Genomic DNA, 26,702 nt, shown 5'->3' on the forward strand with positions numbered 1-26,702 from the left:
AAAATTGTACAACTTCGTCACTTACAGTTTCTTTTCCAAATACATTCAGAATGTGACGTTTTTACTAAATATATCAGGAATCAAAAACATAAATTACTTTCTTCCTTAACTCATATAATAAAATTAATTTTAGCAAGCTATTTTAGGAAATCAATGCTAAAGTTTATTTTATAGTATATTATTTATTTATTATTTAATAAATATAAAATTATAAGTGCGTTTCTCTTTTAACCACATATAACACTTAAACTGTTACGTTTTCTCTAGATAAAGTCTTTAAGAAGCTATCGTCTGCCATTATTTGCTTGTTATTGAAGCTTTTATTTTATTAATAGCTTTTACTACATAGATTTTCTGGGAAGGAAACCAATTGAGTGAATAAAATCTTGTTATACTTGAACCTGGAAATCCAAATTAAATATTCTGGATGAATATGTCTTAAAATCTCATACAGTGTACCGATCATTTTAATTTAATTAAGACATTTGTACTGCACCAAGAAGTGAACTATGTCTAAATACCCAGTGAACTACATATGTAATGATTTGAAGACCCAAAATGGTCTTATCCATATAAGTTTCCATTAAACATTTTGGACATTTGGACATTATCGAAAATTTGTAGGAAGCAGATACCAATTAAATTACTATCCATATAATTGAAATTACAGAGAATTTCAATTATCCTCTTTTCATCGGTTTATACATTACTGAAAATCGACAAAAATTTCATAAAATGAAAAATGTATGATTTTCATGTTCAGTGTACTCCAATTATAATAAATATAAGAGACAATTTTCATATTTCAAAATTTGTAAGTCAGTGTTATTAAATTACTTTTCACTTAATATGTTTTATGTAGTTATATCGAATTTTACTGTTTGTAATAACAAACATAGTGATTTATAAAAATTAAAATTTGCTTAAAAAAGATTTCACTGCTACTATAGCAGATAATTATTTTTCTTACTTCAAACTAACAGATGCCACTGATAATATGAATGATAAAATTCAATTATAGAACAGTAATTATAAAAACGTAAAATCAATTTATTAGTATAAAATAAATAACACTACAATAAATACTACAAATAAATACATAAGTTAATGAAACACAATAAATAATATCACTAAGAAAATATCTAAAAGGCACAGTACGTTTAGTTCGTTCTTAAATTTAGTAGAGGCACTGTTGCAATTAACACCCCATTAGACAGAACACATTGTTAAACTATGAGATTTGTACAATTTGGATAATCTCGCAACTACGATCTTGGTGGCGGCTTTAACATCGATCTAGCGGCAGATGCAAGTTTTTGTGATACGACGGAGGCAATGTTGGAACTCCTCTTCCACATAAACTCTTTGGTTTTCTCGTGATCGTCAGCGCTGTCCACTCTCACCTACAATCGAGGTTTTGTCTGAATAAGAGTTAAAACCAATTACAGAGAAATATTACCTGTTTTGGTTGGAGCACTCTGATGGAGTGGAGTGTGGCCGCACCACCGTGCATTATCCTCAAGTTTAATCTCCCATACATTTCCGCGGTTGTTGCTGTGGCGCTCTTCAGCTCTCTTTTTGCTCCTCTGCCAAACTACAAAAAACACTTTATTTAAGCAAATTTTTAAAAGAAACATGTATCAGATTACCTCTCGTTCTACTCGCAGAGTCAACGGTCCCAAAACGAAGTTGGATTTGACCGTGGTGTGATCGGACATCATGTTGACGATGACGTCTCCTTCCCTTTTAATTGAACTGAGACCAAACAGGGTGGCGCGTGCCTTGGGACTCTTTTTGGTGGTGGGCTTGGTTGTTGTCTTCTTCGTGGAAGTTTTCTTATTGCCCGTCTTATTTCTGTTCGACTTCTTCTTGCTTTTGGTCTTGGTTCTGGTTGGCGCGGCTCTGGTTTCCGTGTTAACGGTGACGTTTCTGATCGGATATCCGGATGACTCTCCAGCCTTCGATATTAAAATGAACGCCGGCTCTCTGCTTTCGCTTTCCGTAGACCTGGCAATGGCCACTTCCTCCATCTTATTCCTGGCAATCGACAAATTTCCCATTTTGTTCTTGATGGAGTTCCTCCTAACGCTGTTCCTTCTCTTGTTGCTCTTCTTCCTTTTGTTGTTCTTGCTCTTGGCTTCGTTCGATTGGAGTTTGACGCGGACTGGATCGTACGACTTGCCGAGGATTCTGTTGATCCTACCTACTATGTTATCGACGAATCGGTTGTATTTTGAGATGTAGATTGCCGGCATTTTTGGCATACTTTGCATCGCACCTGTATTATTTATTAGTTAACGTTGAGTTTTGAGAGAAATATATTTATGAACAACAAAATACAAACAGAGTGGTGTGTTCTATGATATAATACAATTGTAAATGGCAAAATTTTAACCACTACATTATCGTTTTTGTATTTTGCTGTTGTTATTTGCCTTATTAACAAAAATGTTTCATTATTTTTAATAAAACATAATTCTTAATAATAATACTTAGTATTACTATTTTGTAATGAAAACCATATACATCAAATTTTTATAGAACTTAAAATATTCAAATCATTTAAAACTAATTTGTTTAAATTTAGATTTTAATGATTTTAGTTGTGAATAATTGACAAACGTCAACAAATTATTTTGTACTGATTTAGGTATATAAATATTATGTTAAAAATATATTTGTTTATATTTTATTTTTAATGGATTATTTTTATACACACCAAAAAGAATTATCAAATCATTTGTATAAAAGGTTGTTGGAAAACAATTTAATTGATTGTGTATGGAATTTTTGATAAAATACTAAACTAAATATCCAAAATTGTTATAATTATATTAATATTTAGTAAGCAATTTTCATTCAATATTTATTTTAAAGTATATGAGTACAAATTAATGTTCTTATAATATTTGGATTAATTTGTAACTATTACGTATAAACTCTTATTATTCTTAACATTTATATATTGTAGTAAATTTAATCAAATACTTATTGTAAAACTGGCGCATTCGCCATTTAAAGCAGTTCCTCGATAGCAATTCATAAATTGTTTCACTAACAACATATTTGTACAATTTATTTGGACTTTTAGATTATAAATCGGAGTGCAATTAAAATAAGCCAATTAACACCAACTTTCACCGCATTATCATACAAAGTTGAAGTTATGCATGTGTTTAAAAAAAAGTTGACGAAACAAAAGTGAAAACCCGTAGGTGGTGGCGATGAAGTTTGACGTTCAGGAATCTGTCGGAAAATCTCGTGGCTCAGTAGGCCATCACGTTTCATGGAACAGTTCGACAGGATGTGGGTCAGCAGGTGACCTTGTTACTTGAAAACCTGCTGCCACGGGTCAATTTGGTCATTTATCGACTGTTCAACGGGCGAAACGTGGCGCGCCGATGGTGATCAAATTCTTCGGATGGGACACGATCGGAATAATCGGCGACGATTTGAATAAATTTTTTCGTTTGGGGATTCGTTTCTTTTTTGTGTTAATCGATCTTTTGAATTTCTCGTAATATTTACGAGACAACTGGATACTTTCGTCCTATTGATTATTATAATGACTGTGTTAAATTATACAAATGTATTCAAACAATAACAATACGTAACATAATAACATTTATAGATATTTAATACGATTCATTCCAACGTTTAATAAATATTTTAGTAGTTTCTTCTTTAAATTTTTTTAAAGAAATTTCAAAATTTTATGTATATTTTTGAACCAAAATTTATTTCGAACATTTTCAATGTATAAGATACTCGTAAAACATGAAATTGATTTAGATGCTGTTGTAAAAAAATACTTTATCTCAAATAGAACCATTTATATATATATATATATATATATATATATATATATATATATATATATATATATATATATATATATATATATTAAATTTTAAATTGAATATATTCAAAACTAGAAAATTTATACTTATAAATTAAATAGTATTATTGAAATGTTTCTTATTTTTTGTTGTAAATATTTTATTTTTTATATCTATTATTGTTGATTATTTTTCATTGTTAGAAATTAATTCAATTTTTTAAATTAAATTGTAGGTAATTTGTATTATTAGTATTAATATATATTTTTTATATTTCTTTAACTGGTTCTTTGTGTGTTCAAAATTTAGAGTTTTCATGCTTTTTTAATTAAAAATCTTAATTGGTTGAGTTAATATCAAAATATAAAAGAATATTTTAAAAAATAAAAACAATTGAATTAAAATCAAAAAAAAAGGATAAGCATTATTATTAATTTTTTAAATTTACTATTATTAGTTAATGAATTTTAATAATTTGTTGTTCATAATAGTTTTGTTATATTAAATTGCGAATAATTTGTATTATTAATATTAATATAATAAAGATTAATCCAAATTTATTTTTTTTATTTTTCTTTAAATAGTTAAATTTATTTGTTTTTATTGACTAACGTTTTGTATATTCATAGATAAGAGTTTTTGTAGTCTTAATCAACATGTCAAAATTTTAAAGAATTTGTTAATTTTAATTAATTCTAATAATAAATTAAATAAAATTGTTTGTTAATTATATTTTCAATAATAATATAATAAAAAATGATATTGCAAAATTACAAAAGAAATAGAAGAACTATATAATTTAATTAATTAATATTTAAATTATTGTAAAACATATTTAGAAACAATGCGTAGAAAAATATTTTTTCTCTATGTCAAATTTGTTTTTAAAAAATCAAAAAATCTAAAATATTGTTATGTTTTTATAATTAACATAGTAATTTTAATGTCTAATGTGTTTAAAAATATATATTTAGTGAATATTTTGTTTTGTTTCATTTTATTTTGTAATATAATGTACTGTCAGTATTGGAAACCAACTGCATAAAATTAAACCAATCCCCATATACTTGATATTCACTGGTAAAGAAACAATCGATTAAAATCACGAAATTAAAAATTAATATATACTTCAAGTTCATGATCACGGTAAGTGTGGTAAGTGTTGGAAATCGTCGTCGTATTCACCGTGGCAATGTGGAAACGAGGAGGCGCGAGCGGTAACGGTACGAGTGAACGAGATGGCCGGGTCAGTGGCCAGATTGGGTCAGGGTCGTGCTTTCTATCTATTAAATCATTAACAGGTGTCTGCCCTCTGCGGACGAGAAAAGTGAACCAACAACACGCACGAAATTGATATCACTAAATCTAAATTTGATTATCCGAATCTAAATTTTAATTAGTACTTTTGTAAGGTATGTAAGAAAATACATTGAGAAAGATTGGCTTTTTTGGAACTGAACAAAAAGGAAAATGTAAATGTGCATCATAATTAATATTTTTGAATATATATATATATATATATATATATATATATATATATATATATATATTCGAGTTTGTCACCTACCTTGGGTTTCCAATATATATGGTTTTCAATTATATAAAATCTAAGAAAACACTTTAGGACTTTCTTGGCGGTGCATCCAACTACATGCAATCAACTTTAAAGCATTCAAAATACTACTTCAAATTCATATCTACGATTCAAAATGTCAATCCTTCCATGCTTTCCAGAAAATAACTACAACAACCAATTAAACTAATCAACTATCTTAGTCTACTTGGCCGTTTTCGTTGTATAACTGTCGGTTGTGTTTAAAATTTATCGAATAATATCAATGGACAGTTATTCAACGAATGGTTAATGCTACTCCTCTAAAATACCCCGTTTTAGTCAATGTCTATGTCAGTCTTTAGTCCAAGTATCTACTTACATTACACGTTCCATTACTTATAATAATCAACAGGTTAACCATTTGGTACTTAAATCTTCTTTGTAAATCTCAGCAAAGCAGCCTTACCTTCTAGCGTATATTCTATTGTAGTGTTTATGAAAATGTTAACATATAATGATGAATGAGTTAACCTGTTAATGTCACCTAACTACTACCACTCATAACAAAGATGCAAGACATGCCCATGGAAGTAGATCATATACCCACCTGACCAGAAAGAAACAGGTTAAAGGGCATGCAGTTAGTGGAACAAGATAAATGCATTAGCTAGATAGATGTCACTTGAATGTTAGAACATACAAAAAAACAATTTGGGAAAAATACTAAAAAAAAAAAAATAAAACACAGAATTTTTAAAAAACACAATCTATTTTTTAAACAATTTGTACAGAATCATACACAAAAAAATGTCCGATGGAATTTTTTGTTTAAAAAAACTGTAAGTCACCATTTATGTGACATGTACCTAGTATAATGCAAAGCGCATTTTCATATAATTTAAAATAAATAAATAAATTAATTTAATATAAAAATTACAAGAAATAAATAGATCTACACTACAGGCTATACGTCTAAACTCTGAGAAGTAACCACCAAAGTGTTTAGTTTTGAAGGTAAAATATAGAATGTGAATAAATAAGAATTGAGTCTGTGTAAGCAGGAAATTATATACAATATACCTCGCAGTTGATTAAAGGAAAACTGAAGCCGATGATTCTACAACGCTCATTTCTAATCCAAATGGAAATAAATAGCCTGCAGAATATCCAATGCCTTGAGGACTAAACGATTTTAAATATTAAAATCAGCGACTGTGTAAATTGAAATTATAATGACAGGTAGATTGTATGTAACTTCAAGAGACTGATCGAACTAAACATTTTGGTAACGAATTTGGCCAGTTTGTACATAGCGGGGAAAAAGGTGTTTGTTTAAAGTCCATAACAGGCACGACTAACATCTATCTCACTTTGTTGGAAGAGATTTTATGGTGGTGTTTCCTAGATTTTTTTGTTGACCTTTTACTGTGTTTTAATTGTTTCGACTCACGTGCTTGCTTAGCTTCGATCACATCTTCAATATCCGTTTCCTCGTCATCATCCTCGTCATCATCGGCCGCGTCTTCGTCACCCTCGTCATCGTCGTCGTCATCGTCATCGTCAAGTGCACCAATGTCATCGTCATCGTCGTCATCGTCATCGTCATCGTCGTCGCTAGCTTCCTCGACGGCCGGCACTGGGTCTACGACGACCGGGTGCTGAACCGTGCTCTGTACGCTAGCGTCGGACGGGTCTTTGTCAATTACGGAATCGCTTTCGGACACTTCCGTTTCCGTACCCTCAGCGGCGGCTTCTGCTTCGCCAGCGGCCTCCTCGGCGGCGTCCAGCTCTTCGGACGGGCTCACCTCGGGGACGACTTCGGCGGGCTGAACGACGGCCGGTTGTTGGGAACCGGTAGATGGGGAGACATCGTCTTCTTCATCGTCGTCGTCGTCATCTTTGAAACAAAAAAGGAATGTCACCAGGTTACAATGGATTGCATCTCTCAATCGTGACACTTTGGAATTGCTACGAGCCAATGTTAATTTAAATCTTATGGCACATAATTGACTATAGATTAATATTCTTCCTAGTGGATCAAGTTTTAGTTCTTGATTTCTAAAGCATTTGTATGGCACTTAGCTCGCAATACCAGTATAACAAGTCAACCTAGACAATTAATACAAACAACCAATATAAAAACTAGTAAACACCGAAAGTGAAAAACAATTGAAAACTCAACAGTTGAAACGCGAAATCCAACATGTCCAACAAACCAGAAACACTTTCGTTGACGCCGAAAGTAAAAAGGTAGTAACGCATTTTATTGAGTGTCCAGTTGTTAAAAAGCATTTATGTGCTCTACTAAATCTAAAAGTGAATGACTTATTAACATTGTAATGGAATGTTGAAAAAAACATCTATTGCGGTATGATGATTTAACATTTTAGCAGATGGTTTTGGATATGCTTCAAATGCCTTGTGTTTTTGAACCAAAGCTTAAAGCAGTTGAATAATATTTAACAATTTACAATGACAGCAATATTGATTTGAAAAGGTGTGTTTGAACATGTGTGTTTTGTGGATAAGTGACTGAGTAGTAATAATATAAAACAACCAATTTCTACACCACCAAATAAAAAAGCATGAAATGAAAATGATCATAATTTTCTATTTGTGGTGATAACAATATTAGATCTAACTACTAGTGCATAAATTACTAATGCGTGCATCTTAGTTGCTCATTAAATTTTGTAAAATTACTCAAAAAACGTTTTGGTATTATTATGGAATTATTTTACAAAATTTCTGAACCAAATTCCTGAAATCGAATTTCAAATTGGACAAAATAAAACATTAAATTTGACTAGATTTCAATAATTTTGGTAACTATCAAAACTGGTAAATTTTCAAATAAATCCAATAAAAAGTTCGATTTCAGATTTTTCCCAAGCGTATAGATTCAGATTCCATCACGAAGTTACAAAGCCCAGTGACTAATATTGAGATGAGAACAAATGAATAAATTTGAGTATGCTCATGAACTGAGATGAACCACTCATTTCATCACCAACAGCATCATCATCATCATCATCATCATCCTCCTCATAATCCATTCGCTTTTTTTTCTTTTTATCTTTAGGAACAACAAACGTAGATTTAACACCAAATAACCCAATAAACTTTGTACACTCACCTCCTAAGATGTCGTCGAATAATCTTTCGAAGTAGTCCTCCTCTTCGTCGTCGTCATCGTCATCAGAACCATCTGAAAAAGATAATCGTGTATTTAAAAAAAATCACTGTTCAACAAGAGTCCAATGTACCTGCGGCAGTTTCTTCCTCATCGTCGTCATCATCATCGTCATCATCCCCTAAACCGATGTCATCGTCGTCATCATCATCATCATCCTCGTCATCACTCGACTGTCTGCCAGTAACCTTGATCTTCTGCTTCGGCCTCTTTTCCTCTTTAACGACCGCTTGGGTCTCTTCAACGGCCACAGGTTCTTCGGGTTTCGCTTCCTCTGGTTTCACTTCCTCTTTCTTCTCTTCGGGTTTCTCTTCAGTTTTAAACACACCAGTTTGCGCCTCTTGAATTTCACCTCGTTTCTGGACAGCCTCTTGATCGGTTAGCGATCTAGCTTCATCCGGTACGGTTATGGTTTGGATTGGGTTTGCCCTGCATCCTAGAATGGCGAGACAAAGTACTGCCCCCAGTAGCACCAACCTCATCGTTCTGGAAGAAATGAGCAATCAAAATATTTATGAATCGTTAAATCTTAATTCATTAATGATGCAGCTTTGCCAGCAGGTGTGTTGTGTTAATTAGCGATTATAAATTGTATCCTGCTTAATAATGTCCTGCAAGTGTATTGTGTACAGTTTATTAATCCCGCATTCAAGTGTCTGCATTCAGACTTCCGGTTTTAATTGGTATTAATAATAAAAGAACAATACTTGGTTGATATTCCCATAGTTTGTTTTCATATAAGGTCAAAGCGTGAACTTTTTCACTTATGGGTGCAAATTAACTGTAAACAGATTAACAGTTAAGTAGACGACCGTGGACAGTATGAAAAATACAACATATGGGTATAAAAATATAATGGTACTATCATTGTCACCTGTCGTTATATCTGTTTGGTTACTTGTTCAATTAAATAAAACTGTTTTATGTTCTCACATTAACCGTAGAACATAAAAAATCAATTTTATACGTCAGCAAATTTTCACCAAGTCAATTCTTAAATATTTCAATATAGGTCAAAATCTATTCAAAGTTTAATCATCAAGAGTAAATAAAGAGTTTCTCTTTTCCCCAATGAATTTGTGTGTTTTTTGTAAGTGGCACACAAAATTGTTATTTGTTACAATCCGAACATAATGATGTCAAAGTCATTTGCATAAGCATTTAATCATGTGATGCGTTTGTCAGAAAACATTTTTTAAACTTACACTCCATATGTTTTGCTAACGGTAACTGATTATGATCCAATTATCATTAATGTTAGTTTGGTGCGAATATTGTTCAATATCATTTTTATACTGTAAATCAAACACTTTAGCATGATTACAATAAGAGTTCAGTAAAATAAGTGAATTATTTAAAAAATTTAATTTTAGTTAACTCAAAATAAAGATTGTATAATATAATACATAATCTTTACTTTAATTAACAAGAAAGCTAGCTAGTTAAAATTGATTTATTAATTACATAGTTAAAAATGATAAAATTATTTAAATATACTAATTTTGCTTCAAAGGTAAAAAATATCACTCGTATAATTCAGTTATCTGGATGATTAGATATGAAATATATAAAAATAGTTAAGTTTAATTTAAAAAAGTCATAATTTTTATAAATAATGAAAAATTAATTTAAATGTATTATTAGAATATCATTTTACCAAATTGAATTATTTAATATAAAAATCATCTATTCTAATAATTTTAATACTTCTAAAATGCATAATCAAATTAACAATAAATAAATGACAATAATTTTTAAAATAATTTTTAATTTTTGACATTTATTTAGACATTTTAGTTATTAATTAATTTGTACACATTTTAAAAATTAATAATGGTAATAATTAATCAATAATTTTCCGAATTATGTATTAAAAATATTGTGCATAAAATTATAATAAAAAATATGTACAAAAATTAGTATTAATTGTCAATAATGTAGTAAAATTATATATAACTTAAATTTATAATTTTTATTTTCTAATTCAATAAGCCTTCTGAAAAAAAGTAATTCTCAAAAAAAATTCTAAATATTATCTATGTGATTTAATTTTTTAGTTTTCAATTTGATCTGAAGAATTATCTTCGACTAAATAAAAGTCTAATTTACATTAAGAACTAAGTTACATAAAAAGTACATATGTATCTAGAAAAATATTATATTTAATTAACTTATAATTGATTTATGAAGTTCAATAATTCGTAACATCGGTACTACGAAAATGTACAACATAATTAATAAGGATCCGGAAACAAGTTGTAATCTGAAGAAGCACATTGACGCCATTAATACGCGAAATTTTGTGTCAAGTGCTTGTCAGATCTGTAATTATCGTATCAAAGGAGCAACGAGATGCTCCCTTGACCTTAACGCAGTGACAAATCGCCAAATCGAGTCCTCCGCCAGTTCAATCACTACCGCATCCTGTGTCACACTTAGCGCAGTCCACTTATCGAAGAAATCGCACGCCAGAATTATTATCTTTTCGCAGAGAGCCTTTTCTAATTAACCACTTACCACTTGTGTGTGTGAGAAATAGTAGGTCACGAATAAAGTGCAACACTTGTCACTAGGTCCAGATAAACGCACCTTTACTGGGGAACCGTTCTATGGGGCTCACACAACAAAATGCTCATCCGACACCGGTTGATTGGTTCTTATACGCGAGCTGACGTCACTTCTTCCGCCACCACTTCTTCTACATGTCTTCACTGGCCTCCACTTTGACCGCATCTTCATCGGTCCATTGATAAAATCGATACGTTGCTGGTTTATCCGATTACTTTTTCACATTCTGGGAAGTCATCAATGAAACTAGATTTTTGATTAATTCAAAAGGTAACTTCTAACAACTTCAAATTGATATTGATTTCAAATTATCACCAAGATACCACTGTTCTTCACCCTTACTATCCAAGTTGATGAAGTGGCATATATTAATCATTGAAACTAAAAAATCTATAAAAATAATTTTTATTTCTACGAGGTCGAAGAAGATATTGATATAAAAAACAAAATTACATTTAAGTTACTGAACTAACTTCTTTTTCTGTATATATTGATAGCATTATATACAAAAATAAACAACATTTAGATTCTTTTTGATATAAAATGACGGATTGTATTTAGTTGGAATTAATGTGTAAATTAGATCCTTTTTAATGTATTTCAATAACTTTCTTGTCAATTATTTTAAACATAGAATAAATGTATAAAAGTTATATAAAGTTTTTCTTTCAATCAAGAATAATCTGAGTCCCCCTCCACATCTATAATTAAGTAATCTGTTTGTATTTTTAATTGTTTTTCCGAAATAGTAGTAGTACATCTTTTGAAATATTATTCAAAAAATTTATTTCATCTTTAATGGTATGTAAAAAACTAATTTTTCAACTTATTAAATTTTAGAACACATTCAAAAAATTACCATTTGGAATTTTAATTTTATGCAAATTTATTAAAAGGCAAACGTGTAATGCTTCTTTAACTAACAAATTAGAAACTTACATGAAACATGATACTATTTTTGTCAGGATCAACCATCAAGAAATTTCACTTAAGCTATATGTATAATATTCTTTGGTTTTAGTTTATTGTAATTCGATCGCATAATAGACGAAATATAAAAGTAAACCATGATAATATTTATATTCACCATTAAAAAGAAGAGTAATGTGGTCATGTAATTTGTTTACATTTTATGGTTTAATAAAAATAAAACTAACCATCTGTTTGTTTGTAAAAATCTCCATGTAACAGTTTTAGGTTGTCGTTAACCGTTAAATTTAAAGGAAGTAAAGTTTACAGTAAGAGACATTTACTTGTTTAGCACTATGCTTGATATGTTAATTGTGAAGAGTACTCAAGGCAATTAAACTTAATCATCGGTGATTAACAAGTATAAATGCAAAATCGTGTGAAAAGGTATAAATAATTGTTTTTCCTGAAATAAAATTGCACTACTGGTTTGTCAAGGCCTCAAATATATTTGGAAGAAATAAAATAAACAATTAAATTAAATGATCTTGCAGTTCTTACAATTGTTGAACAAGTAAAATAAATCTACAATCTTTCTTCCTTCTTATGTCTTTTAGTATATTTATTATCATTCTTATAATTAATTCTCATAAATTCTGTTAAAAATTGAAAGGTATATTTTGTTGGGTTCGCAAAAATAGATATTTCTGGGTCGCTAGTCACTAAAAAGCAGTACGACTCAAAATCGCGAAAAAGCTATGCGGATATAGTGAATAGAAACACTTCCGTCACGAATTCCAGACGAGATAAACTAGTTCAAAACAAAAACGAAATGATCACATGATTGGTACGGTTTTGTTTGTAGTGTGCCGTTGGAAAAAAATGAGTGTGATTAGCGGGGCACTAAGAAGAAAGTCCAAACACGAAGTTGCACACTTTTATTGTTAAATTCGTGTTTCATTGCTTACTTTCATTTAATACAATCCAGATTTTTATTATCTTCGGCAGTGCGACTGGTTATTTTATTGCGTTGCTCGGGTTCATGTTGATAGTTTTTATTTGCACTTCATTTGGAATATTAAGTGTTGTTTATGGAATACTAGTTCATGCGACAGAGAAAGTGAAGAGTTTCAAACTAGTTGATGGATTCCTGCTCTTTCCTCGATGCTGATCTGCTTTTAAATTCGATTAGATGATGACGAATTTGTAAAATACCATTTTTTAAACAATTCTTTGAAAACGCCTATCAAAATCCCCCGTGAGACACTCATTAGAAAGCAGGCAAACGAAAAACCGTATGGGCGGATATAAATGTAATTAAACAAAAGCCAACCGCGATTGTTGTGGTCAATATATTAAAATATATTAATCGACTCATTACTTATTCAACTCCGTGTGTAGCTTCTTCCACCTACTGACCCTAAAAAGAACGTGGAGTCCAAGTCAGTGAACGAATCACAGATTATGCTGCCCAGACACAAGTGGACTGTGCCACTAGTATGATTCGGCTGGTGGAATGCGCTGCGAATGAATCATGCACTGAAATTTTTTGCATTTGTGAAATCACTCAATCCCATTTTTTTTCTTTTTTGATTTCATAGAAACAGTTTAAGCAAAAATAATAGTTTGATAGTTTGTTTACAAAGTAAAAGTTCAAACAGAAGAAATTGGTGTTTACTGTAAAACAACCTCTAATTTATTCAAATATACACACTTTCTTGTGAACTTGTAGAACATCTTCTGATTTATTTAAGGTGGACGAGCCGGAGACCCATATTCCCAAGGACATCGATTTCAACGTACGAGAAAGGTTCTTGATTCGTGTTTAACTTCCACTTTCTTTTATGATTTACCTTCCAACGATTTATCTTCATACGAGCTTCTTGTCTCTCGTATGTTCAGAATTGGAAAAAGGGTAATGCACTTTCAAAGTAGGTTGACCACTTATGAGTCAACATAAATTGTTACTATACTTAATTTATTTAATAAGTCATTTTGATTCAATTTATTTCTTTCGTATTTTCGAATATTAATTAAATAATTATCTATTCAAGTTATTTAAGCAACGAAATATGCCTTTTTAGGTGCAATAATTTAATTTAGCTGAACAATATTAAATTATTGTGCATTACTGCCTATTATTATAATCAATAGAATAATTTTCAATAAATTCAATTAAAAATTACTGACTAACCAACCGAAATTTTCGATGCAATTCAATTGGATATCGAGGTTAATCAACGACCTTCATATTGTACGGTCCGGTCTGATTTTCCTTATTAATTAAAACCGCTAGTCAGTAGCCTTTATTATTTCATTATTACATATCATTACATCCTTATAGACAATTACACCGGCTGGCATAATAATTGAGAGCGCACTGACAGTATTAATAAACGGTCTACGAAAACGTTTTCCTTTATGGCTATTGATTTTTATACTACCCAATTAATTTATTTAAAACTTGGTTTGCTCGTTTTATAAGAGATATTATTATAATATTGTACAAAGCAGCCATATAATATTCTACAAATGGCTATGAACCATATTAACGTATTTTTTTGTTATAATTGTTACTAGAATAACTAGCTTAAGATACTTATTAGAGTGTTGTAAATTATTTAATTTGTTACAATTATAAACAATGTAAATAAATGTATGTCAGTACAATAATAACTAATAAACGAGTTCGGAGATATACAGGATTATTTTTCCTGTCGCATTATTTTTTCATTATTCTCTTTTGTTTTTGTTGGCGAAATTAGTAATATTGTATCCTAGATTACCTCATCTTCTACTTTAACAAAAATAAATTTAAAAAAGAGAAATCATTGTTTTTTGACCCAGCCAACAGGTATCTACTATTAAATATTAATTGTATGTTAACAGAGATTTCTTGCGGCTGTCTACGATCCCATAATGCTAACATATATTTTTGAGAATCAAAATAAAAGACAAAACGACCATTGAAAGAAATAATCCTCAATATCTCCGAAACTAGTTATTTGCAGACCTATGTTTATTAAGTCTCTTCTTTATATTGTAGATCATACAATACCTCTGTACCTTAAAATTTGTTTTGTGATACTTAAGATAATCAAGAAAGAAATTATCGTCGATATTTCTTATAACGTTTATTTGTAGACATTAAACTTTTAATCAGATGATACTAAATTCTAAAAATCTGTATATTTTTGAACTGCATACGTATTTTTATTCAATTTAAAATTTTTTTCCATTTAGGTAATAATTCAATTAGTTTTCTTAAAATGTGGTTAGTTTATATATTGTTTTTTTTATTGTAATATTTTGTAAAAAATTGTAATTGAACCATATTTTATTTTTACATTCAAACATTTTTAATACAATTTAAATTGTTACAATAATAAAATTTTGTGATTACTTATTACAAAAAATAATTTAAGTTTATTATGGTAATAATTAGGAATTAAATGCCCACTTTTATTTATTCATATTATCATTTTTAAAACTTGGTTTGTTTAAATTATAGTTTTTATTGTAATATTTTGAAAAAGGTTCCAATTTAACCATATTTTATTGTTCTCACATTTTTTTCATACTAGGAAAATTATAGCGTTAATTAAAAATGAAATACATATTTTTGTTTATTCATATTTTATCAAATCCATTTGAACATGCGTACTTTTTTAGCTCTATACAAATTTTTATTCAATTAAAAAATCTCTTTCATTAATTATTTAATTAATAATCTAATTAATTTTATTAAAATGTGGTTTGTTTATATTGTACTACTGTTTAAAATTGAACCATATATTTTTTTTTCAATCAACTTAAATTGTTATATTAATAAAATTTTGTTATAATTATCATTATTAAAAAAAATTAAAAAATAATTATTATTATTATCACTTTTTTATCAATTCATATTAATGATAATATGAAGGAATCTTAGTCTATACTAAATCCATCTGAATATCTAGTGATTTTGTAGCTGTATAAAAATTCTTATTCAATTAAAAAATCTTTTATTAATTAATTAATTGTTAACTCAATTAATTTTCTTAAAATGTGGTCTGCTTATATTGTTATTTTTATTGTAATATTTTAAAATGTTTCTAATTAAACCATTTTTTGTTTCATCATTTTTTCGTAAAATTTGTGGCAATACTAAAATTTAGTAATACTTATTACATATTACAAAAATATTTAGATAGTTTATTATGGTAATAATTAAAAATTAAATGCCCACTTTCATTTATTATAATTAAAAATAGTTACTTCTATCTGAGAATATTTATAATAAAAAAAAGATTTATTTGATTAAAATTTAGTTATTTGTTCATTTACATTTCTCTTTTACATTCTTGCCACATAATAAGTTGTAAATGTCGCATTTAAAAATAATTTATGATGAGACTGACATCATTTTTTTAAAGAATTGAATGAGGCCTTCAATAATTTAGGCATTGAATGTATAATAACTACATAATCTCCATATCAAAACGGATTGTTGTTCTTTTCAAAAAGTGATTGTTGTGAACAGAAGAAAAAGCTTCTGATTGTAATTATTACAATAAAGACAATTACTATTTTGTATCTTGAGAATATAAGAGCATAAAGTCTGAAAACACTTTTTCAAGTGATTAATGGAAAGAAGTTCAAGAATTTGGCCTTGCTACCACTTATTTCTAGGTCATGAAACGCTTCTGGGTCACACACTTTTCCATTTCAAAACTTGTTTTAATTTCATTTCACTCAATTTTTCATAATTCTGAGTGATGTTCTCTAATGTTTGAATCAAATAATTAAAAAGATATAACAAAATCGTTTTGATAAATTCGATCTTAAACTATAAAAATTCAGGTAGTTCAAATGTATAACAATGCTGGGCGGTCAGTATGTTCTGTGAATGTCATAATAGAACATAACCACTAAAGAAAAACCTAACCTGATAATCATTAAATGTAGACGAAAATGGGTTTCAGTACAAACGACAAAATGTTTCCGTCCAACCACAAAACAATATTCGTATTGGATCATACACCGTATTTCGGCATATCGTGCGAAAGTGCTATAGAATTCGAGTTTCTGAAAACCCGGACTCCCGGTTACATTCCCGTCAGCCCCATTACCAAATCTCTATGGACTCTGAGCCTGGAATCGGCGGTGGAATACTGCCGAATAGTGTGGGATTTGTTTCCCTCAGGAAAATTGGTAATATAGTCGTTGGTGAATTAAATTTTATACGTTTACAAATAATTGTTATTTTAGGTTAGATTTATAGCCAGCGACATGGCTGCTAATATTATAAACACATGGAACCCTTCACATCAGAATCTCTTGCACATAATGAATGGGATGTCTTTTATTGGTGTACCACCAAGTTTGGCACCGAGCAGATCCCCCCAGCAAGACTACACGATTTTGCATGGCCTGCGATCTGCGGTCGAAGTCGCAACGGAATTCACGGACTTGCAGAAAGAAAAGATCGAACAGAATGATGGACAACCAATTCCAAATCGATGTCGTGTTATTTGCATCACGTCTGCGAGAGACAATGAGAGTATGAAAAGATTGGAGGAGATCTTTCTCAGTGTGCTAATACAACAGAATAAAGTTGTTGGTAACTCAGAAACCTTGTTGAAAATTGATCACTGTCACTTGGTTATTATAAATACATATCCAGTGAACATTGTATCACCAGTAAACAATCATCCTCCAACTGTAGTGAGTAAAATTAATCTGATTTTAGTAAATTATTAGTTATGTGTGGGTCATTCCAGGCTAATGGTAATTCTTTTGTGTTTTTTATTGACGCACAAAAAAGTTGCGAAAAAAAAAATTAAAAAATGTTATATATTTATGTCATTGAAAAATAATTTTAATTTAATTAATCGTTAGCAACAATTTTATATTTACATAACTAGTAGCTACAGTAGTGGCCATAATTATAGCAACTTATTAGAATACATTAAAAATGAGAGGTGAACTACTTGAATTGAATGTCCATACCAAATATGTTTATTGTTATGTCTACTATTCAATTGGTTAATTTAATTTTATTCTTTAAAAAATTGCATACTTTTACAATAGACAAAATTATAGCAACTTTATGGTCTGTCATTGCCCTCTGAATTTAAATTGATTATTTACTAGTTTTTTGCATATTATAATTATTGTTCAAAGTGAAACTGTAAGAAAAATTATAATTCAGCGTTACCAAATCTGAGAGAATCAAGAAGAGATGGCTAAGAATTTATGGATGAGTAAGTCAATCATTTCCAGTATTATTTTAAACTTTAGGGAAATTGGCCAACTGGTAGCTATGAAAAAATTCAATGTCAAAAAACAATCCAAACTTATCATCAACTGAAATTAAAGCTGACCTGGAGGAAATATTATTTGCTGAAGTTTGTTCAAGGACTGTGAGAAGATGGTTAGTCTAAGGGGGTTCCTTTGATCCCAGACCTAGAAGAAAACCCTGATTTCTTCTAAAAATGCGAAACTCCAATTTAGACTTGCTTGGGATTACATTCAATGGACCACAGAACAGGGAATAAGAAGTTTTTAGTGATGAGTTTTTTTTTAATGGTAGTTCTGCATATGCGTTGTTATACTGAAACATGAAGGTAGTTCAATTTGCTATTGGTATGCTTCTTACAGAGGCTCCCTTAGACTGATTGAAGAAATTATACTTTTAATTATGTTTCAACATAAAAGCGATCCCAAATACAAATACAAAATTGTGACGGATGGGTGAAAAGAACAAAGCATCGATGATTTGTCTTGCTCGTCCCAATAAGCAGACATAAACCCTATAGAAAACATGAGGGATAACGTTTATAACTAAATTCGACAAATATTTTACAAATTTAAATAAACTCACCACACCAATTCAAGAGACTTGAGGGAATGTAGTTTTGTCGAATATTCAGAAAATAGTCGAACCTCGAACCCACGCGGAGCCATAGGCCAAAATTATGAAACAAAAAAGATAATATATAATGTTTGTTAATGTTAAAATAACACAATTAATCATTAAAAATTAAAGTTGCTATATTTATGCCTAGCTCAATTCAAATATGGAATAAGAATATAATCGACATATATATAGACAAATAAGCCCTGTTGATTAAATCTATTAAAGACTTACATTGATTTGTTTGCGACTATAATTATAATTAAAAATGATAGGAACGTCGGAAACTAGAGATCAATGTAAGATAATTTTACTTATGACATTATATGGATTACAATATTTTAATTTATATTCCATTTGCAATGTTTGTAGCTGTCACCAATTTTAACGACGGAAGTGCATTCGCTAAAAGCCCCCCTAATACCCAACAAACTGTCATCCCTGATATTGGAACACTACAATTTGGCCAGTACAACCGTAACTGGTATTCCAATGAAGGAAGAACAAAACGCAAGTTCTTCTGCTAATTACGACGTTGAAATTTTTCATGCGAGCGACGCCCATACCGCTATTTTAAAGGGCAATCCCATAGATTCTGCTGCATGTAGGACTGTGAAGGAGGGACACGAATACGAAACGGTGACGCTGAAGTGGTGTACACCAAGAGGATCGACGGGTTCGGAACAGTTGCAAAATTGCATTGGCATGCACCGAATAACGCCTGTGGATGTTAATTCGAGGCCATCATTGTGCCTGATAAATTTTCTGTTAAATGGCAGATCCGTCATGTTGGAAATGCCGAGGAAATCTGGCGGAAAAATTACCAGTCATTTGTTGGCCTCGCATGGCGGTGAAATTTTCATCCACACCCTTTGCACAGCAAGATCAGTATTGGAAGATCCACCATCGATATCGGAAGGAGTTGGGGGTAGAGTTACGGACTACCGTATCACAGACTTTGGACTGTTTATTAAACAAAATACGTTACTACCCATTAAATCTAGCTTAATAGACAAAGACGCGCCTGCAATTAACAAAATGAAGACAAGACTGAACAGACATACAAGATATTGGCCCCTTACCATTAGTTCAACGGTAATATTTAATCTTAAAAACGTAAGAATTCGAATTTATCTGCCCTGTATTGTATTAAATATTAAACATTTTTAGTACATAGATCCTCTTCCCGGCCTGATAACAAAGGAAAAAATAACGGATGAAGAGGTGTTTACGTGTAAAAAGGTAATATACAATTTAATATCCCTAGAATCTAAAATGGAACCATTGCATCCAGCGAGCAGTGGCCAAAGAATGAAGAGTGCCAAACGTGAAGAACAGTACAAAGCTATGTGGAATGAATTGGAAATGCTCCTGAAAAATAATTTGTACACTGAAAATCACCGGAATGTATATAGTTGCCTGTTGGAGTGTCACAAATTTAATTTCGATGAAGATAAGGCTGAAAAGGTCGAGTTGGACGACGCTTTGAGGGAATTAGATTTGCCTGGTAAGTTTTGTTAATGATAAATATGGCCTTGTGAGACATTTTGATTTCATTTTAGGCCCCGCAAAAGCCGATACGGACGTACAAAGAGCATCTGTGATAAGAGCGACGACGGATTCGCCTATGTCGCCTCCACCCTTAACAACTATTACCCCCACATTTTCGAAGACTGGAACGGGAAGAAACGGGGGCGTTCATACGCAACCCCGTTCTCTCTATGATATTTACGTGTCAAACTTGGAGAGCAAAATTAAGTCCAGACCAGAGTTTCATGGAAGACTGAATGGAGAAATGAAGGCCGCTCTATATCCCAATCTTCAGGTTGAGGAAAGGGATAGGCCCAGGGGAGAGGGAATGGAAGTTGAATAAAGTATGTCATGTGTGTACAATTTGTATGTGAACATATTTTTATAATTTTATTTTATGTCTAATAAATCTTTCAAAGTTATACAGTGTTTGGTATACAAGGTGGCCCATTGGAAACGTGGCACGAGGCATTACCAGCTGGGATAGAACTTTTCGACAAATTCCAAAAAGACGTCATCCCACAACTTTTTTCAAATAGAAGTGGAGGTCAAATTTTACCAATATATTTATTATACTTTTTCAAAATCCATCCATCCAAATTATAGGGCTTTGAGACACCAACAATGCATTTGATGAATCGAAAAATCGAATTTCATTTTACTTAGAAACCGTTGCCGTATAATCTAAAGCATTTGCGGTTTTACATTGCGGCATGCGTCATAGATCTTCAGTGTATGCTGTAAACTTTGTTTTTTTATGTAACCACAAAAGTGTAAAGAACTTCGTCGGATGATCGAGGTAACTACTAATATACCCTTTCGGTCTATCTAGCTTTTTGGTTTTGCTGGAAAGTCAATTCGTGATCGTTGCATACAGAATCGTTTCCATGATGTGTATCAGAGCTCAGTCGTTGGCATTTTGTTGTAAATCCAGATACATAACGCTTGTTAAATTTTCTGGAGAAAAGAGGGACCTACAATAAAATTTCTATTAATATCAACCTATACTTTTAACTTCTGGGGTGTTTGTGACACCTATTCCCATTTAGAAAAATTTTGGAGGATGTGATCCTTACTTAAGAAGTTAAACGTTTTGTTAGACTTTTAGCATCAAAAGTTACCTTACAATTAAACAATTTTGTCGAAAAGTTCTTTCCCAGTCTACTAATGTCTCGCGATACGTTTAGTAGGCCAACCTTTATAATAAATCCCACTGTTACGACCATGTACTTGCTACATTTCATAGAAGATTTATCAATAAAGATTAAACCTTATTGTTTCTGTTGTGGATTCATGTAGTTAGACTTCAGAAATAAAAATTTTAAATTTCAAATTATGACACCACTTTCTGAAATTTTATATAGATTTAATGTATTAAATATTAAATTTCCATATATTTAAATTTTAAATCTGATATTAATAAAGTTACAGCTTTCTGTAATATGGTCAAGCATTAATAATTGAATGTATAAATAAAAGCAGCTACACTGTCAGTTTTCAAAATTCAATGATTCAAAAATTAATAAACATTTTTCAAAATTCCTATTATTTTTATAAAAAGCAAACCATCAAAGAGTATGATCTATTAATGATTGTTTTAATCAAAGTGATTTTTGAACTACCTTGATCCATTGTACTATTTTATTGTGTATGTTTAATATAATTTTTATCAAATTAATTAAATATTAATAACAAAATAGTTATACAAACAGTTTATGTATATAAAAATTATCATTTTTGAAAATGTTCAAAATATAAATAATGATCTTGTTGGCGCCAATTTATAACTTGAGGTTAGATTCACCAATTTAAAGTGAAGAACACTAACAAAAAGCGGTCTGTACCACTGATTGAACTAAATAGAGTATTTTATACTTGATATAATACAACGTTTTTTTCGATTATTATACATCCAATAGTGTTTGTTAAAATGGGTATCCACAAAGAAAGAATTGAGTTAGATTATAAAAACAACTCTGAAAAATTCACCAAACAAACAAAAGATTACAATAAACAATACTGCAGCATTTACTTAACAAGACTGAAAGAAATGGAAGAGATATTGTTAGAAAGAATTCAGAATAAATGGGGAGACAAGTATCCTGTTCAAAAATTATATAAATTATCTGAAGATAATAAAGGAAAAACAGTTGTTATTGGAACATTATTTAAGGACCAAAAATTGAAACCTTCCGTGCTAAAACAGCTTGCTGAAGGCAATCAACTTATACCGCAGCCTATTATAACCCAGTTTACTGATGAATCAGATGTACTTTTTATAGAGGATGAACTGCAAAGATTTCAAATTATTGGTAAATATTTTTAAAGCACAATTTATTTTGTTTCTAAAAAATTACATTTTTTAGGTTCCATGGATGGTAAAAAATTGGTGACAGGCATAACTTGTGCACTTTTAGGTACAGACACAGGAAAGGGCAAGTTTATGGTTGAAGATTATACTTTTGCTGACTATAGACCACAAATTGAACGGCCATTATTAGAGCAAGACTGTTATGTCGTTTTCTTGAGTGGATTAGATCTGGTACATGTTGAAAAGTTGGCATCAAGTCTGGAGATATTCATTCAATGGATATCAGGAATAATGGAAGATCAAGATGTGTCAAAAATTGTAAGGGTCATGATAGCAGGAAATAGTGTAAGAACCCAGAAAGAACAACAGAAAGCACAAACAATTTCAATGACATCAAGAGTACCAGAGGCTACAACTACAATTGAAGCTGTGAAATTATTTGATTCGTTTTTACTGGAACTGTGTCAGGTAATTGATGTTGATGTGATGCCAGGAGAAAATGACCCTTCAAATCACATTCTCCCTCAAAAACAAATGCACTTCTGTATGTTTCCTAACTCAGTGGTGTATAAAAGTCTAAACTTGGTACCAAATCCATATATCTGTTCTGTTGGGGGTGTGAATTTCTTGGGGACATCTGGACAACCTGTTACTGATATTTTAAGGTATTCCGAGATTGAGGATCCCTTAAAGGCAATGGAAAATTGTTTAAAATGGAATCACATGGCACCAACTGCACCAGATACACTGGGTTGTTATCCATTTTATGAGAGTGATCCTTTTATTATAGAAAATTGTCCACATGTTATGTTTGCTGGCAATCAAGACAATTTTTTAACTACAGTTGTAAAAGGTATGATTTTAAATACTGCACAAGGATGAAGTGAAATATATTTTATTTTTAGGACCAGAAAATCAGGAAGTGAGATTGATTTCTGTACCTGAATTTTCCAAAACTTCAGAAGTTGTTTTATTAAATCTCAAAACATTAGAATGTGATACAATGTTTTTTTATAATAAGTGCGCTTAAATATAATTTGTTTGTAAATTTTTAAATAAAAGTATTTGGAAATATAGTCGTTTATTTTTTAAACTTGTACACACAACATTTTAGTACTGGGTAAAAATACCAATACCAATTTTTCTAAACTTATACGGACTTCGTCTGGATCTGCCGCTGAAAGGACAAAACAATTTATATTAAATATATAGGGTAAACTCTAATAAACACACCTTATATTTCTGACAACCATTGCGCTTTGTGGAAAATCGTTAGGATACTGAATTTGCAAAAAAATATCCAAAAATGAACACAAATAAGTGATTTGAACCGCCAAAAGTTGCTCAGAGGCCACCAAATCTTTATTCACATCCAGATTTATAGCTCTCTCCATATCCTAAAATTCATTTGAATAAGTCAATTAATAAATTGTTTTCAATTTAAAACTATTACCCTTATGTCATCATTGTTTATACAATTGTAAGTTGCATTTTTATATCTAAAGCATAAAGAAAATACTGGTGCCTCATGAGGATAGTTATTTTTAATAACCACAAAAGATTCAAGAGTTGCTGCAATTTGTAATAAAAAATTAACACATTTTATATAACTTAGTACAATGTACGTACCATTATTCCTGGCAATCGTAGCTAGAAAATATAAGTCAGATGGAGATACACACTCCTCTTCCACTAAAGACTGTGTGTATGGGGCTAAACAAAACGAAAGATAACTTGAGGATGAGAATTTAATCAAGGAAGAAACAATATTTAGGGGTACCTCAGTATCAGAAATTTCCGGAATCAAATTTTGTTCTGCAAAAAAATATAATTAATTAAACTTAAAATTTGTTACTCTTCTCTTGAAAACTACCAAGTTTATGCAGTTGATTTGCTAGTTGCGTTCTTGACGTTAACCTTTTGTTCAAACTCTTCAAAACATATTCCACATTAATTCTACCCAATTCTTCAGGAGCAATCTAAAACAAGCAGGTTTGGCAAATGTATTTTTGAAGTATTAAATGAAAACCTTTTTAGATAGAAAATCAAGCCCACAACTTGCTTGTGCCCAACTATACGCATAACCAATTTGAGGAATTAAACTTTTGAATGAACTAATTCCAGCTCTCTTTAACTGAAATGGAGTGCTAGGATTTGGACTTTCCACACCAAAATCTCCCGGCGATAGTTCACTAAGTACATTGTCTCCAGACAACAATTCCTGAGCACAGTGTCCTAAAGAATTATTATTTATTAATATTATTTTCAGTTTAAAAAAAATCTTGAAATATACCAGACATAAAAGCAGGAAGATCAACCTTTGATGTCACAGTTACAATCTTTAATTTTGTGCAATACTTGAGGATCAATGTAACAATGGGTAACTCTGGATTATTCAGTGAAACCTTAATGGAAAGAGGATGAACTTCAACAATTTTTTTCTTTTTTTCTTCCATTGGATCAATTTGAACGGATTTTCGGTGTCTTCTCTTTTTAACTTCAACCACTTCCTAAAACAAGCAATACAGAAACAATTCAATTTCTTTCTTTTTCAATACAACCTCCAGTTCCTGACTTTCAGTGTCAACTTCAGAATCAATAGCTTCTGAAAGTGCATTCATATTGGCTGTCTCATTGAACTGTGTAGCTTCTTCCTGATCACCCAAAATATCCACATTTATTTGAGCATCTGCGAAAAAACAGGTATTGAATCACTGAGAAAGTTCCAAAAAAAAAATGCTTACCATAAACATTTTTATAAGCTACAGCATTAGCATAAAAAATATAAAGTGGGTCAGGCAGTAATTTGGCTAATACATGTTCATCTCTGACTTTGTCATTTGGTATATTTAAGTATTCTTGTAGAGGTTTGGTGGCATTAACTACTGCTTTCAACAAAGGCAATAAGCCATCTAGTTTGTTTTTTCTTTCAATAATTTCTGTAAAACAATTTATATATATATATATATTTTTTAAATTGCATATGTAACATCAATAAAATACCTCCCGCAAATTTCTTCTTTTCTTCTTGTTGCACTTCCAACAATTTTGCTAGTGCTTTTCTTTGTTCAAGTTCATATTCTAATCTTGCTAATGTCAAATTATGAGCATATTCAGGATCATTATGATCGCCCTAGAAAAAAGGAATAATCAATATTATTTTTTAAATTATTCCATACATACATTTTTAAACTTTTCTGTTAATTCACTTGGTGCTTCCTTCATAAACTCATCAAACTTTATAAGATCAATATCCTCATGTTTTGACCTGAAACACAAACAATGTAGTAAACCCACAGATTACAACAGAAGTGCTTACTTAAAGGAGTTACATTTTGATATCTCATGCACAATGTGATTCAGTTCATATACCAAATTCTGGTAGATCAATTTAATCGAGTCACACTTTTGTTTTTCAGCATTCAGTGCTTCTTTACCAAACACATGCTGTATTTTGTCAATTCTGTTGAGTTTTTTAATTACACTGATTTTGATGCATAAATCTAACAGTAATTCCTGTTTCCTCTGAGTTGCATTTGTCGTGCTAATCTCATACATCTCTGCAAGGATTTGCCTAATATCATTGCATGTTTCTGTGAAAGTCTCAGCATCTTGTATGTGATTACGGGATAATGCTTCTTTTTCTTCAAATTCGACGACTTTCTGTGAATTATACGACTTTTGTTATGTATATAGCATAATTTGTTTTAACGTTTACCCTGTAAATATCGACGTCGCCGTCGGTTTCGCTTGCGATAACAGTTTTACGCTTCTTCTTTACTTGGCCGCCGTCTTTAACCATTTTGAGTTAATAGTTAAGTTAATAAAAATGTGTACTTGATGAATGATATTTTTCGAATGTTTGGATTTGTAAAGTGAGGTTGGAAAGAATTTCA

General features: G+C 30.7%; 4 protein-coding genes across 4 annotated transcripts; 2 read left to right on the forward strand and 2 right to left on the reverse strand.

The window, feature by feature from the left end:
• Positions 1–1,038: 1,038 nt before the first annotated feature.
• Positions 1,039–11,210, reverse strand: LOC109600577 (germ cell nuclear acidic protein). Its single transcript, XM_020016747.2, has 7 exons — positions 11,105–11,210; positions 8,661–9,073; positions 8,531–8,602; positions 6,845–7,291; positions 1,650–2,278; positions 1,460–1,594; positions 1,039–1,403 (listed from the first exon to the last, which is right to left on the reverse strand). The coding sequence occupies exons 2-7, from the start codon at positions 9,067–9,069 to the stop codon at positions 1,266–1,268; spliced, it is 1,830 nt and encodes a 609-aa protein (XP_019872306.1). The 5' UTR covers positions 9,070–9,073; positions 11,105–11,210; the 3' UTR covers positions 1,039–1,265.
• A 5,762-nt stretch (positions 11,211–16,972) lies between these two features.
• LOC109599901 (integrator complex subunit 13) lies at positions 16,973–20,917 on the forward strand. The gene is made up of 5 exons (XM_020015956.2): positions 16,973–17,260; positions 17,318–17,773; positions 19,338–20,081; positions 20,136–20,472; positions 20,528–20,917. The coding sequence occupies exons 1-5, from the start codon at positions 17,021–17,023 to the stop codon at positions 20,836–20,838; spliced, it is 2,088 nt and encodes a 695-aa protein (XP_019871515.1). The 5' UTR covers positions 16,973–17,020; the 3' UTR covers positions 20,839–20,917.
• Positions 20,918–22,291: 1,374 nt separating this feature from the next.
• On the forward strand, positions 22,292–23,882 carry LOC109600615 (DNA polymerase delta subunit 2). Its single transcript, XM_020016793.2, has 3 exons — positions 22,292–22,807; positions 22,862–23,659; positions 23,712–23,882. Exons 1-3 carry the CDS (start codon positions 22,426–22,428, stop codon positions 23,834–23,836), a joined length of 1,305 nt encoding a protein of 434 aa, XP_019872352.1. The 5' UTR covers positions 22,292–22,425; the 3' UTR covers positions 23,837–23,882.
• LOC109599718 (THO complex subunit 5 homolog) lies at positions 23,871–26,702 on the reverse strand. The gene is made up of 13 exons (XM_020015742.2): positions 26,525–26,702; positions 26,126–26,469; positions 25,990–26,074; positions 25,810–25,939; positions 25,551–25,745; positions 25,368–25,495; positions 25,100–25,316; positions 24,836–25,041; positions 24,680–24,785; positions 24,436–24,621; positions 24,260–24,378; positions 24,040–24,203; positions 23,871–23,983 (listed from the first exon to the last, which is right to left on the reverse strand). The coding sequence occupies exons 1-13, from the start codon at positions 26,606–26,608 to the stop codon at positions 23,917–23,919; spliced, it is 2,031 nt and encodes a 676-aa protein (XP_019871301.2). The 5' UTR covers positions 26,609–26,702; the 3' UTR covers positions 23,871–23,916.

This window comes from Aethina tumida, chromosome 1 (genome assembly GCF_024364675.1).
Source record: "Aethina tumida isolate Nest 87 chromosome 1, icAetTumi1.1, whole genome shotgun sequence".
Taxonomy (NCBI): domain Eukaryota; kingdom Metazoa; phylum Arthropoda; class Insecta; order Coleoptera; family Nitidulidae; genus Aethina; species Aethina tumida.